The following is a 16,095-nucleotide window of genomic DNA, read 5'->3' as shown; positions in this document are numbered from 1 at the left end:
TAGTTAACGTGTATGTGTGAATTGTGTTACTCTCTCATTTAATTCTATATTTTCCCTCTCAGAATCGAATGGAGGAAAGCAAAGCATTGTTTAGGACAATTATCACATATCCCTGGTTTCAGAACTCTTCAGTCATTCTGTTCTTAAATAAGAAAGATCTTCTAGAAGAGAAAATAATGTACTCACATCTAGTTGACTATTTCCCCGAGTATGATGGTAAGAGAGAACCTAGCTTCCTAAGACAAGTAAACCTCTTTTCATATACTTCCGTTCCACTCCTTCCATGGTTTCCTCTCTATTCCCAACCTATCCCTTCATCTTGTTCTAAATTTTTCTCTTTCCTTCTCCTTATCTCATGTAATAACTTATTTGCTGAATTATATCACCCTGCCAAGTTGATTGTCCTGTTATAATAATCTTTCATGTATTCTATATATAGCATCAAATCCTCTTTATGTTTCTTTAAATCTGTGTTTCTTATTCTACTAGTCATACCCGCTAGTTCTGCACATTCCAACAGTTTATGATGCCACTCCTCTTTTGTTGGAAATGCATCTGTTCTCCACTTTTGTGCAAATAAAATTCGCACATTCGTGGTTGCATACATCAGTAGACTCACTTGTTTGGTGGGGGGGGATTGCTGTCATTATTATACCTGGAAGATATACCTGGGTTTTTAGGAAAGGATCTTTTAAACATTTCCCCCCAATTCATTATGGATTAATTCCCAATAGTCTTAAATAACACTACAAGACCACCACATATGGTAGAATGTTCCTACTGTCACTTTACATTTTCAATGTTTATCACTTTCTGATTTGAACATCTGTTGATGTTGTTTCTATTATAACAGGACCTCAGCGGGATGCACAAGCGGCAAGGGAGTTCATCCTGAAGATGTTTGTTGACCTGAATCCAGAGAGTGAAAAAATTATCTACTCCCACTTCACGTGTGCCACAGACACGGAGAACATCCGGTTTGTCTTTGCTGCTGTCAAAGACACTATCCTACAGTTGAACCTGAAGGAGTACAACTTGGTCTAACTGTGCCTCTAAAGTCTCTACCACCCCTTATTCCCCCTTTGGGCAATGGAAGATATTCAAGAGGGACTGTATTATCTGTGAAAACAATCTGCATAATACTAATTTATTACTGGCCTGGACTCTGTGAATGTTCACAGGGTTTATAGTAAATATGATTTTATTTAAACATTGCGGAGGAAAAACAAAAGATGCTGAACTACATTCACAGCACATTTCCTCATTTTTTAAGTCAAAACTTTGTGACTCGATGTGTGTTAAATTCTCAGTCGTGCACACACAAAGGATAGGACTTGGATGATCTTTGTTTGTTTGTTACTGAAGCAAAATCAAGTTGGTCTCTCCTCCCTCTTGGTCTATGTCTTAAGTTGGTGTCTCTCCCCTCTTGTCTTAAGAGGTACAGTGGCCTTTTACCCAAGTTTCATTCTTTCATTTCCTCTATAGCGATATGGTCAGCGAAAAGCTCTCTCTAGAATTTAAGCCATCAGTTGTTCTGATTTTTCAGTAACTATTTTTGGAAGGATCAAAAGTATTGATGCGCTTAACTTTCTTTTGTATTTCATTTACTTTTTGGCAGAGATGTCAAATACATCTGCTTCTTGGTACTGTCTTTGCACTGAAGGCTAGGGAGTGTTGTTCAGTGGCAACATGAATTGTAGCAGTGTTACAGAATTTGCCTTTAATTTTCTCATGGAAACTTGGCAAACTGTGCAGAACACAATAACAAACAACTAAGACACAAAAGCAAATAAGGAAATAGGATAGCTTTTTTAATTTCCATGTGCCATAACAAAATTTATCCTCCCACTTTTTTATTTTTATTGCTTCCTAATCACAGATGCCAAACAGATGTCATGGACACTACAGTAGCCTGGAAGTTTTTGTTTTTTTATTTTAATTAATCAGACCTTCTCGATTTCTCTCACCATTTCAAGCCTATTTTTACTGTCTACCAGGTTTTACATTGCCAGATCTGGCTTTAAAAATATATATGAAAGTGTAAGTTACTGATTTTAAAGGTCAAGTTAACTGATTGGGAATCTGTCTGTTCCAGATGACAGCCAAATGTTGAAGCAGCTAGAGTTCAGCTTCTCTGTTCCCTGTTTGTATTGGGAAGCATTCCTTTGTCAATGCCAAAAACTGCTGCAGTGTGAGTGAAAATTTTATTTGGTGCTACATACATACGGCCTGCTAATTCAAAGTCAGTTTTACTCTTGTGTAGGTGACATAGCATTCCACAGTATTTCTTTCTTCTTCTTCTTAATTGAAAAACACAAAATTGGAAGTAAAACATCCTTGATATGGTTGCTTAATTGGTTTATTTGGGGATTTCTAAATAGGACCTGGCCTTAGAATTGTTACTGTATGTGAAATGACTGGGGGAAAACATGTCGGAAGGTGAAGGCTGCAGCCCTATGCGCATGTCCCATTGAGCGCAATTTATTCTGAGTAGACAAGTATGGGATTGTAAGTATACCTATTTTTAACAATATAAAGGGTGGAGAGATAAGACTGCATATGCCTTGATGAGTATCTCTTTCACATCATGGATTGAAAGATAATTGTTAGGCTTTGTGTAAATAAGATTACTGTCAGATTGCAAAATTGTGTATGAAGGTTAGAAAGAGCATATGTGAAATTGACTAACTTTTTCTAAAATGCCATGTTGCAGCCCTTTAGTAGAAACTGTAGCTCAGCAGCAGCATTTGTGGCAGAGGGGCAGTGAGAATGGTGTACTGATTTAGTACCAAGGTTTAACTGTGGCTGCAATCTACCAAGCATTATTTTCAGTGGCACTGGTGCAAGATTCCCATTTACAATGAGTGTGAGTGTTAGTGCACCCGTGCTTGGTGGATACTTCTCAATGATTTTTAATGAGATGCTGTTCACACTTAACTTTTTCCCATTAAAATTAATGAAAAGTTGAGCTGCTTTTGTTCCCTCATAATGAAACATCTTGTAATTTAAAAATGGTTGTAGGTATAGTGCAATTATGAATGCTATAATCATTGTACACACACACATACATACACACAAAAAACATATACATATATATATATATATATGGCAGCATCCATATTGGCTTTGTAATCATTAATTTTTGGCAGATTGAATGTGCTGTATTGATATGTATCTATGTAATTGTAATGTATGTCTTATAGATAATTCACATTTTAAATAATGTTATTTTATTTACTTTTTTAAGAGAGAAGAATGTAATTTTTGTCAGTTTATTTCTGACTAGGGTTTTTTATTTTTATTTACAAAAATAATGATTATAGTGCAGAGCGGTACTAGCATCGTGCTGTGTCAAATCACTTGCACAGCCTGAAAAGAAGTGGACTGAAAACACACACGCACACACAAAGTCATTGATGTTTCTATACAAGTTTTCAGAAGGTTTCACTCTTGAGGTAGCTTTCTTAGAAGAAAATGTGCTGCTGGGCTGCATTGATCTTTGGTAAATGAAAAGAAGGTTGGTTTACCTCCCTGACTTTGCAAACTTTTTTCTTCTTCTTTTAACCACCAGGTTATGCTCTACAGCAGGCATACCCAAACTTTGGCCCTCCAGATGTTTTGGACTACAATTCCCATCTTCCCCGACCACTGGTCCTGTTAGCTAGGGATCATGAGAGTTATAGGCCAAAACATCTGGAGGGCTGCAGTTTGGGGATGCCTGCTCTACAGTCACCATATAGTTGAGATCTATATGGTACCAATCTTGTGTGAGTTCAACACACTTCTGGCTGTTCAGAAACTGTGTGACTGGCAAACTTGCTATTTTCTTGGCCTTGTCTTTTGTGTGTGTGGTGATGAGACAACTTGGAGTACAGTATATTGAACCCATTCACAAGCGTGGATCTCATAGATCTCCAAATGCAACAAAGTGAGTAGGAAGGACTGTTTTGGTTCCACTCTTGTGCTGCTTCACACATGCCAGCCTTCCTACATGAACATCTCTTCAGTGTAGGGACAAACATATATATACTACTATTATACTTTCATGTGTGGTGAGCAATGTGTGCCTATATCATTGTGTGCATATGATGAGAAGCTGAGATACAGATATGGTTGTATGTAAGGGGGCCCTTATGAGATGGTTTTAATACCCACCTCAGTTCATTATGCAAATAAAATTATTGTGCATACATTACTACTTCCCTAAATATGCCATATTCCAGAATTTAGTTTGTCAGACCCAACAGTGTAACATTTGAAAGGTTTTGCCTTTCTTTAAATATATAGCAAAATTACCACTTATACAGCTCTAAAAAGTATTTATGTTACAGAACTATAAATGAGAGGCATAGAATGTGAAAAGACACTAAAAATTGGTGGAATGGGAAGGAAATGATACTTAAGACTTTACTAACAACATTGTGAAATTTGTCCTAATTTTTCTATAAAACAATGGATATAATACAGCAGGAACTGTTGCTTATGCAACTGCCATTCATTTCTATCAAGCTAAAGTATGTCCCCACACTATTATTTATCATTTATAATAGCATTTTATTTTCAGTTTGTACTGTGGTCTCCTCAGAATATTTAAATAAAGTAAGATGTTCATGGGAACTGAATCTCCAAATAGCATTGGATTAGACAAAAAAGCTCAGCCAGACTGTGAAACTTTGCTGCGCAAGATTCTTTTTGGAGAAGATGAACAAGCCGTGACAGCCAGACCCAGAAGTGACCCACGTTGGGCTAGCTGTGCTTATCTGTCTCATCTGAAGCCACCTTGAAGTAGTGACTTGCTACGTGACAAATCTGCATATAGCAATGTTGGATCTGAAGCTAGGTCTACCAGATCTTTATGTGGTTGACCAGGCACTTGTGATCTTCACTGGGGTTTGTGATGCATTAATTTTGGTGGCTTCTGCTCAGTCCTGGATTTCTCTTCCCACTAAATGTGAGAACGCATGACAACATTCCTTCTCTTTAACAGGGAATAAATTTCTTTAAATAAGCTACAGAAAGGAAAGAATGGAGGAGTCTAAAAGATTATTTGGGGTGACAGTATTTTATTATTATAATTATTATTATGGGTCTGGTGGGGGGGAGTTTTAAAACTTGTATAACAAGGAATCAAAGTTTACTTATGTCTCCTCATTGTATTACATTGACGTACTCCTCATTGATGTACCACTAGCATCTTCTAGGAAAAGTTAAGACTTGTGACAAATGTTTAGAGCATTGGATCATCTTGTTGGTTGAAAGAAGGGAGACTTGGGTGTGCTGAGGCAGGCTTCCCTTGAATTGCCATTACAACATTGCCATGTGCCAGTTCCTCACAGCCACTATTTTTCCTTTTGAAATGACACTGCTCTTCCCACTTGTAAGTTATACTGCTCAGATGTATTTTTCTTTCATAAATGGTTGGTTATTTTCTGCTATGCCTTACAGGTTTTGAGCCCTGACATTTGTGCCTCTTAGCAGGGAGCTGGAAGAAAGCTAACAAAAGATGTGTATATTTGCCAAAGCATTGTAACATGGCATATCATAAATGGACCAAAAGGAAGCTGCTTGGAAGGGTGTGTCCTTGATGCTCATTAGGAGTACTGTCCTCTAGCTATAAAGTTGTGCACAATCCCTTTTAGAGATCATAGAAGATGAGCAAGTGCAGCTCCCATTCAACTCAATGGGGCTTGTGCAGAAGAAACAGAATTGTGTCCTAGCACATAAAACGTATTAATATATGAGATGTTCATGGGTAGCTTAAAAACACCAACATGTAAAACTTGCTTTTCTCACAAGATGGCTGGTGCTCTCCAGATATATGAAGGATAAGCACATGAACAAGGTCATTTCATTTTTTATTTTTCAAAACTACTTTGCCAAGATTATAGGAATTGTTTGTTTTTAGTTATGCCATCACATTAGTATAGTTTTTCCCCCAACCCCAAGTTTGAAAGTGGAGCAGACTTTTTTTTAAAAAAAAAACCAAAATGTGGGAATATCAAGTTGGAACTGAGTGCATGATTTGCAAACAAAAATCGCACAGGGAGGGAAAGGGTTGCATATTAAGTGACTTCTAGGATCTCCCAGCCTTTGGTTGTAAGATGCAAATTACTTTTAACTTAATGATTGACTTTTCCCATTGGTTTTGCATTTCTCACAAAAGCCTGAAATGATAGAAAATCAAATGTTAACACACATGAAAAAAATAAAATGTACCCAAATAAATTATAATGATGTGTTGCTCTTCTTGAAAAATATATATATATATTTTCAGTTATAATGATGTGTTGCTCTTCTTGATATATATTCATGCCAACCACAAGTATTTTTCCTTAAATAATGATGTGCAGTGTTAGTAACCGAGATATGAAAGCTAGGAGCTAAATGGCACTTTAAACCTAGGTTATGAGCGTAACAATGGAATGTCTAGGCGCACTTTTTTATAACTAGAATACTAAGCTGAAAATCAGGGGTCCCCAGACTTACCGTGCGGCGGGCCGGTGCCCGCCGCGCCGACCGCGCGGTGGGCCGGAGGGCAGGGGAGTGCGCACGCAGCGGGCCGGAGGGCAGGGGAGTGTGCGCCCGTGCGCATGCGCACACGCGCCCGTGCGGGAAAAAAATCGCCGAAAATCGCTTGTGCGCATGCGTATGGGCCTCCCCTGACCCGGAAGTGCACCAGAAATGACCTCTTCCGGGTCAGGAGAGGCCCATACGCATGCGCACAAAGGATTTTTGGCGATTTTTTGGCGATTTTTTAGATCGTCGCTGCGCCGCGCGCCGTGAGAGCGGGCGGCGGCAGCGGGCGGCGGGGGTCGTCGCGGGCCGGATTGGAAGGCCGATTGGGCCGCATCCGGCCCGGGGGCCGTAGTTTGGGGACCCTGCTGAAAATGAATGAACTGCAGCTAAAACATGCTCATTTTTCACATGGTCTGGTCTTTCTCCTGGTGTCTTCTCCAGTCTTCAGAGTAGCTAGAAGTGGGAACCACTCTGCAGTTTTAATCTGAAATCTTAGGCAGAGTATTGCACCCAGAGTTCAGAACCTGTTCGCGCTAATGAAATTCCCTCTTGCAAAATGCACCTAGAACAGGGGCAGTTTTGAACACTGATGGTGTGTACTCGATATGTTAACATGGCCTACCAAAGACCAGCCTTAGCTAAAAAAGAACCCTAATGTAGCCAGTTCATGTCTTTGAGATTCCATCACAGTGCCACCATCAAATTATGAAATATGTTGCATATACCTGACTGCTGTATTCTAGACATTCAGATAACCTAGTTTTGTAAGTAATAGCCCTCCCAACACACTCCTATACCCCTCACATCATAGTAGGCATTAAATGTGTACCTTCCATTCTTTGCATAGCCTTATGCTAATTCAGAAATTACACACTTTTCTTCAAATCAAGTTGGCCCTGATCCAGAGCTCTGTGACTATTGGTGTGTACCTGGGTTTTATTATTTTGTTTCCTTTCTGACTGGGACTCGATTAAAATATTTGTTGAAGCAACCCAGAAATGGCAAGAAAATCCCGTAACACTGAGGAATTGCCATATCAGGCTGCGTTATATCCAGAAATCACAGTTTTTCTTTATCCTGAAAGGGAATTATAGCTACATTTTGATCATTTAGTGGCCACTTAAGTATGACCCAGGTGGTGCTGTGGGTTAAACCACTGAGCCTAGGGCTTGCTGATCAGAAGGTTGGCGGTTCGAATCCCTGCGACGGGATGAGCTCCTGTTGCTCGGTCCAAGCTCCTACCAACCTAGCAGTTCGAAAGCACATCAAAGTGCAAGCAGATAAATAGGTACCGCTACAGCGGGAAGGTAAACGGCATTTCCGTGTGCTGCTCTGGTTCGCTAGAAGCGGCTTTGTCATGCTGGCCACATGACCTGGAAGCTGTACGCCGGCTCCCTCGGCCAATAACACGAGATGAGCGCGCAACCCCAGAGTCTGGACCTAATGGTCAGGGGTCCCTATTCCTTTAAGTATGAGTGGTTCCATTAATTTCTTGTGTTAATTGCTTAATGCCAATTGGTCACTCATTTTATAAATAATTTTTAATTAGTTTTTACACATGTTTTCCAGCATAACATCCTTTTAAACAGCATTTTGAAATTTTTGGCTATCACAGCCTAAGACTTCCTTCAACCTCAACTGATGGTTTTCTAAAGTCTTTCTAATTACTGTATACATTTTGTTACTATAATTATTGCTATAAACTCAACTCATTTAAACATTTGGTGGCAGTTTTTACAATGTTACAGGCAGCGCATCTGGTTTGAACAAGCTAATTCTGAAAAATGGGGAAAGGAATACAAGTGAAATAGATAATGAAAGATTTAAAATTCCAGGCAGCTTAAAGATACAGCTGCATCAGAAATTTTCCAAAGGATATGATGTGATTTGTTAATGGTGTCTTTATACCACCATTTTGGAAGTTGGCCTTACGGGACCTGTAGATTTAACAGGTGGGACTCATAACTTTTAACTTAGCAGTATTTTATAAATTGCACTTGTTCTTAATGTCCTTCAAATGCATGTATTGTGTGTGATTTGGGGATTTAAAGTTTTTGATGAACTAATGTTGTATAAACCTCCCCAAATGACTTTGCTAGTTAAAATTACAACATTTTTGGCCATACTTTTGTACTCCAGTATCTTTGTTTCTTTACATTTGCATCTCTTGAAGTACTTTTGGCTTACTGTTCTCCTTAAATGCTTTTTTAATAATAATAATAATAATAATAATAATAATAATAATAATAATAATAATAATAATACAATATTGGAATAAATACATTTATCCCAATGATTACCTTATAGTGCCATGCTTTATCCTCTGTAAAGAACAACATATCCTGAATATATTTGTAACAGCTCAAAGGTTCAAATATTCCTTTCTGCGTTGGAGGACATCTATTCTACATGATTAATAAAAATGGATTGGTTTACACAAAAAACCGTCAAGGTATGTCCATACATGCATAGTTGTGCAGTTAACAGAGAACTAAACTAGAATGCGACACAACGGTTTTCTAGAGAACCTCTTTAAAAAGTAACGGCAGAATAATTTTTTTCTTTGGTGGTGGACTTAATAGAGTGATAGATTTGTATTGTATGCTCAGTAATTGGTTTTTCTTGAAACAGCAACTACCACTTACAGAGATGACTGCTAGCTCAAGTGCAGTAAAAATGCAGCTTCAAGAAGCTGATGGAAATCTACCAGATTTAATGTAAGAGCATTTGCCCTCAAGGGTAATCCATAGCAGTCTATTCAATAAAGTGTAGCATGGACACATGCAGTACATTGAAGTTAGTGGTTTGCAACAGCCAATTTCCTGCCTTCTGGGTAGTTTGTTTAGAGGAGCATTCTGTAGTCCCCATCCCCTGAGGAACCTGGTCATGCGGCAAATAAGCTGACAAGGAACTCGGTAGCACAGCCAGAACCCAGTAGGCAAGCCTCCATTGTCAGTGCCCAATCGGGGACAATTTAGGGCTCCCCATTGTACATTGGCAGTTGAGCCTTCCTGTCCCAGAGACGTGTGATGTTGGGTGTGAAGCAGGTGTGTGTGTGTTTTGGGGAAAACCCTCTAATGCAGGCATGTCAAACCTGCGACCCTCCAGATGTTTTGGCCTACAACTCCCATGATCCCTAGCTAGCAGGACCAGTGGTTGGGGAAGATGGGAATTGGAGTCCAAAACATCTGGAGGGCCGCAGGTTTGACATGCCTGCTCTAATGGTACCCACGCTGGGTGAAATTAGGCCTGCTGCCTGGGGTTCTTCCCTTTTGCTGCAAAGGGTGTGGTTTGTCCATGTATTTTTCCAGAATGGAAATTTTGAAATGTAAAGGGAAAAGAAACTGACTCGCATCTTGCTTTTTTGACAAAAAAGATAAAAATGTTTCTCACAGATGGTCAAATTCTAATCCAGGTTGTATCAGATTTAATAGTATTGGTTAAGGCTCACAGCCAATAAAGCTGAATGTTTGGAAGTTGAGGACAGACAGAAGGAAATTGTATCTTCATACAGTACATCCTTTCAACCTTTTAGAGTTCACGGCTCCCTTGGCCAACCACATTCTTTCTGTGGCTCCCCACTTAACACTGGGGTTCCATGCCATTACACATGTAAGTGGGGATTTCCCCATTCTGCCTCTCTGCCACACCCTTTCCAGCACAATTTTTGGCGCATGTGTTGTCAACAGGAACCCATCAACACCACTGCCTTGTAGGGCTGAGCTGGCACACTCCACATGGGAGCCCCAGCCTGCCTTTCCCAAAATTAGGGTGCACATAGCAGGGGGTGGAGAGGGCAAAACAAGATTAAGATCAGAAGCAGAAATATTACGTTATTGCAGGGAAGGGAAGCAAGAAACACACAGCACAGGACTCATGTGCAGACTTGGAGCCATAGAATCTTAAAGAGTTGGAAGGGACCCAAGGGTCATCTAGTCCAACCTCCTGCAATGCAGGAATCTCGGCTAAAACATCCGTGACAGATGGTCACCCAACCTCTCCAAGGAAGGAGAAACACCTCACAAAGGACACTTACACCCCAGAGGGAAGCTGCAAGGGAGCCTGGACTCAAAAAGGTTTAAACCCACTGATGTACAGTATAATGTTGCAATAGAAAATGATGTAGTAGTAGTATTTTACAGAACCAAATGAGTGTATGACCAATGCACTAATAATGAAAATCAACTGATTCCCTTAAAGCCATCTACCACCTGTTTGTCCATAGCATTTTAATAATTACTGATGGCCTACAAGCAATCCTCACTTAAAATCTTCTAGCATGACACAGCAAGACTTTTTCTCAATCAATATTTTAATCAAACTTGCAACTATTTTTGTTCTGCTTGCAATAAAAATGGTTCAAATGTTACTTAAGACATTACATCAGGTGCCACAAACTGCCTTCTAGAAGGATGAATTTGCATCAGGGGTGGCTAACCTGTGGCCCTCCAGATGTTGGACTACAACTTCCACCATCCCTGGCTATTAGCCATGCTGGCTAGCTGCTGGTGTCACTCCAAAAACATCTGGATGGCCACAGTTCCCTATCCCTGGTTTTTGAGATGACTGCAGTCATCTATTGATGACCTGTTTTCAATTCATTGCAGACTGTTGATTCAAGTTAAGGCCAGTGCTGAACCAAAGGATCCATGCTAGGATAACAGTCACATGGTATTAAGCATGTCCTACTAGAGTTTTGATACGAGTCCTTAAATTGATTTCAGTTGGTAGATGAGAAACCAAATGGCCACATCACCAGCACCTTGGGAAACTCCCCACCGGATAGAAATCATATATCGAACAGATGGAAAGCTCTGCAATCTGAGCAGGCTAAAAGCAAAAAGTAAGGTTACCGTAACTTCCGTCATAGAGCTTCAGTATGCTGATGACAACGTAGTGTGCGCACGCTCAGAGGATGACCTCCAAACCATCCTAAATATCTTTGCAGAAGCTTACAAAAAGCTTGGCCTATCAATCAACATCCAAAAATACAAAGTGCTGCACCAACAATTACAATATAACCCCTCTGCAGCGCCACAAATCCAACTCAGTGGTGTAACATTGGAAAACGTTGATCACTTCTCCTACCTAGGCAGTTACCTTTCCACAAGGGCCAACATTGATGCCGAAATCCAGCATTGCCTGAGCTCTGCGAGTGCGGCTTTCTCCCAATTGAAGTGCAGAGTGTTTGAGGACCGGGATATTCACAGGGATACCAAAATGCTTGTTTACAAAGCTATTATACTACCAACCTTACTATATGCTTGTGAAACATGGACCATTTATAAACGCCGTCTCCAACTCCTCAAAAGATTCCATCAATGGTGTCTCCGAAAAATTTTACACATCACTTGGGAAGACAGGCAAACAAATAACAGTGTACTGAAAGAAGCAAAGATCACCAGTGTTGAAGCAATGATTCTTCAACATCAACTTCGTTGGACTGGTCATGTTGTGCGGGTACCTGATGTTCGTCTTCCAAAGCAACTACTCTATTCCAAACTTAAAAATGGAAAGCGTAATGCTGGTGGTCAACAAAAGAGGTTTAAAGACTATCTCAAGGCAAATCTAAATACTGTAAATGTAGTATAAGCACTGACAACTGGGAAACACTGGCTGCGAGCTTTCCAGTTGGAGAACAGCCTTTACCAAAGGTCTCATGGGCTTTGAAGAAACTCGATCTCAGGATGCAAGGGAGAAACATGCTAAGAGGAAGGCACACTTTGCAAATCCACACCGTGATCAACTCCCTCCTGGAAGGACGTATGAAGGACGTGTGGATCCAGAATTGGCCTCCACAGTCACGGACCCATTGTTAAAACCATGTTTATGGAAGACAATCTTACTCGGATACGAGTGATCGCCAAAGAAGAAGAAGGAGCCATGATTACGTTACTGTCTCTTGAAGAGTTCCCACCTGGCTAATACTGAACTACCTGGCTCATTTTCATGCACTCAGATTGTTCACTTGAAACATTAGGAGTGAATATATACATTTGGCTGCAATCTTATGCACACTGTGAATAAGGTCCATTCAACAGCGGAACTTTAGGACTGCAATCATAACACACCACAGAGTAAGCCCTTTGCACACAACTGGTGTTATTTTCAAGTAAATGCATATAGAAGTGCACTCTTAAGTACAGTCCATAGCATTCCATCATTTGCCTCCAGGAGACACATCACTTCTGACTGGCTGCCTGTGCTCCACCCACCCACCCACCCTGTGCCCCCATCCTGCTTCCTGCTTTCTTCTAGGTGTTCCTTTCCAAAAAGTAACAGGGAGTGTGGGAGGGGGAGTCATGTGTACATTGAAACACAATTACAGCTGATATAAATAAGTCCAGTTACAATAAAGCAGTGATGGAGAACCTCAAACTTGAAGGTCAGATTAGGCCCAGCAAGGGTGGCAGTTTGAGTTGGGATGCCCTTTTCCCAGCCCAGTCCATCTTTCAAATTTAGCCTGCAAGGAGTAGAGGTGATGAGGTATAAAGTAAAAGCCAATGGAGATAATAGGTTGCCTTTCCATTTCTCTTTGCATGTGCGGGCACACACAGAGAGACACAGAGAGAGAGGTTGGGAGATGGGTTTTTAGCTTCTTTGACATGAGAGCCTTTATGCTGAGGCTTAGCTTTTGCCCATGATGTTATCTCATCTAGGTAATTTTTAACTGAATGTTTCTACACCCATAATATAATGTTACTCTCCTTTAAGGGAATCCTGAGAACTCTAGTTCTTGGAAAGTGCAAGAGATCTCCAACTGAGAACCTTGCACTTAACCACTATTCCCAGTATTATATGGGGAAAGCCATGACTCTTTAAATTCCTATACTACTCAGATAATTATTAGCGTGAATATGTCTTAATCTTTGCTGTGTTGTAAAGGTAAAGGTACCCTTGACCGTTAGGTCCAGTCGAGGACAACTCTGGGGTTGCGGCGCTCATCTCGCTTTACTGGCCAAGGAGCCGGGATACAGCTTCCGGGTCATGTGGTCAGCATGACTAAGCTGCTTCTGATGAACCAGAGCAGCGCACGGAAACGCCATTTACCTTCCCACCGGAGCGGTACCTATTTATCTACTTGCACTTGACGTGCTTTCGAACTGCTAGGTGGGCAGGAGCTGGGACCGAGCAACGGGAACTCACTCCATCGCAGGGATTCAAACCACCGACCTTTTGATCGGCAAGCCCTAGGCTCTGTGGTTTAAACCACAGCGCCACCTGCGTCCCCTGCTGTGTTGTAGCATGTATCAAAGTTATGTAATGAAAGGAGAATCTGAGCATAGTAGGAAATTTGTTGTATAAATTGTGGACTTTCCTTTAGTGAAGGACTTGGTGGACAACTTAATAGGGGAAACACCCCCTTCCAAGGCCCTGTGTTTAGGGGGCTCCTGGGTCTGGTGGCCAACCCAGCTGCTCCTGCTTCCCTTGCAAGGTTCTCCACTGGAGACAGTGGAGCTTATCAACACTTTCACCACTAAAACAGAGGTAACAGGAAAAAAATGTAATATGAAGGTAACTGTCACTAAAGTGGTGGCAAAAATTGAGAAGCTGGGACCATCACTTGCCACCATTGCCATGAAGAGGCAGAGGAATGCTAGAGGCAGTGGAAAGGTGAAGGCAACAGGAGGCCTTAACTGTAACACTTTCTAACTAGAATTCACAAGAAAATTCATTGATGAATAAGGCAGTGGTGGGAGAGACTACACTTAGTCCGACTTAGAGGGTTTTTTTTTTACAAAACAAAAAACAAAAGAACACATTGAGCCATAATGTATGTAAATTGATTAAGGCTTGCCAGCTTTGGACTAGCTCCTCTCCTCTGCTTTAAAAGCAGCTTGATATGCAAACTTTGGGTTTTTCCAAACAAGGTCATCCCATTCATACAATGGAACTTTCCCTCCCTCTTCTCTCCCCCCCCCAAAAAAAAATCTGTTCTGGGTTTTACCCCAACTCTCCTGAGGAGATTTGTGGAGAAGGAAGAGAAGGGAAGTTCCCTTGATAAAGCAGAAGCCTTTGTGGAATGGGAGGCATCTGTTAGATGCAAAATGTGTTTATTATCTACATATCCTGAAGACCTTCACCTGCTGATTTTTGCAGAACAAGCTGCTGTTAAAAGGCACAAGTGTAATTCCAAGTACCACCCTGGTCAGTTTGCAGCCCTACCTGCAGCACACACAACCACCATAAAACTTTCTCGCCACCTTCCAAACTTTTGGTACTGCCCTTAGATTCTGTAGCTACTTTTTTGTGGATCAGTGCTACCCTTTAGTCCTTGTCAGGCTAAACAAGGGATAGGGAAGCATGCGGCCTTCCAGATATTGTTAGGCTTACAGTTTTCAACATCCCTGACCATTTGCCATGCCGGCTAGAGCTGGTGGGAGTTGGGAGTCTTAACACCTAGAGAACCACAGGCTCCCATCCCTGCATTAAACTCTATGCTGCTGTCATCTGTTTTCAATGCAAGTTTCCTTTCCATTCCAGTTGTAGTTTTCTCATGCTATCTTATTGACTGTATCTCTGTGTAAGTGGAATGAGTCATTGCCACGGGTTCTACCCTGTTGGGATGACTTTCTTGGGAACCAGCCAGTGGGGAATGGTTTAATCTAGGAGTGGGAAACCTGCGGCCTTCTAAACTTTGTTGGACTACATCCTTGACCATTAGTCAAACTGCCTGAGGCTAATGGGAGTTGGGATCCTATATCATCCAGAGGTCTCCTACCCCTGGCCTGCACAGTCTCTCTCCAAACTACTCTTCCAAACAGTACTGCAACTTCAAAGGCTGGTTTTAATATTTTAAAAACCTTTGAAAGAGTATTATGTGTAATGTATAATTTATCCTCTGGGTGGGAGTCACAGTACCTGAACTAAGAAGAGTTTAGGTATGTTGGTCTTAATGGATTAAAAGGTTACAGGGAAACGTCCCAGAAATACTGTTAATATGCTGGATGCAATCCAAAATATATATATTTGAATATAGGAGCCGGTCTTCCAGTACAATTAACCGAAGTGTTACTGTCATGAAGGCAAACGTTGAAGAGTACACTATGAAGAATGCACCCTGTTTTCTGAAATTCTTTTGAAACCGGACAAGCATCTCCACCCATGAATACTCTATTTAGATGTTGATGCCCTGAATAATTTCATGCTCTTCCTCTTTATAATAATGACTTAATGGCTTTTATTGATTACTACTAGCCAGAATGACAACTGCAATCTCCACATAAAAACTTGAAATCTAAATCTAAAGGGAAATCTAAAGATTATGCATGCCCTTTGCATCATATATCAATTGGGTGCCATGCAAAAACATTCTCTCAGGCCTTTGGCTAATTAAGCAACCAGTAGTCTTTTAAGCGGGGTGTGTGTGTGTGTGTGGTGTTTTTCTTTGTTATTATGTGATATATTGTTTCATTTTTATATTGTAAACCACCCTGTGATCTTCAGATGAAGGGCAATATATAAATACAGGACAAAATAGAAGAAATGAAGCACAGTAGTGATTTGCATAATTGATGGTTGTGATTTTATCCTTCTATCCCATATTGATGCTTAGAGTGGCTAACAGTGTAGATGAAA

At 40.8% G+C, this 16,095-nt stretch overlaps 1 protein-coding gene across 1 annotated transcript in view; it reads left to right on the top strand.

Moving 5' to 3' along the window:
• The window catches only part of LOC118077036 (guanine nucleotide-binding protein G(q) subunit alpha), a 90,052-nt gene extending 83,772 nt beyond the window's left edge, over nucleotides 1-6,280 (top strand). The window contains exons 6-7 of the mRNA XM_035100329.2: nucleotides 63-216; nucleotides 854-6,280. Coding sequence (XP_034956220.1) covers nucleotides 63-216; nucleotides 854-1,044 — 345 coding nt within the window. The 3' untranslated portion in view covers nucleotides 1,045-6,280. The remainder of the gene's footprint in view (nucleotides 1-62; nucleotides 217-853) is intronic.
• The last annotated feature ends 9,815 nt before the right edge of the window (nucleotides 6,281-16,095 follow it).

The sequence above is a fragment of the Zootoca vivipara genome, chromosome 11, assembly GCF_963506605.1.
Source record: "Zootoca vivipara chromosome 11, rZooViv1.1, whole genome shotgun sequence".
In the NCBI taxonomy this organism is placed as follows: domain Eukaryota; kingdom Metazoa; phylum Chordata; class Lepidosauria; order Squamata; family Lacertidae; genus Zootoca; species Zootoca vivipara.
The sequence above is the reverse complement of the archived record's forward strand: the minus strand, read 5'-3'. Positions and strand labels throughout refer to the sequence as shown.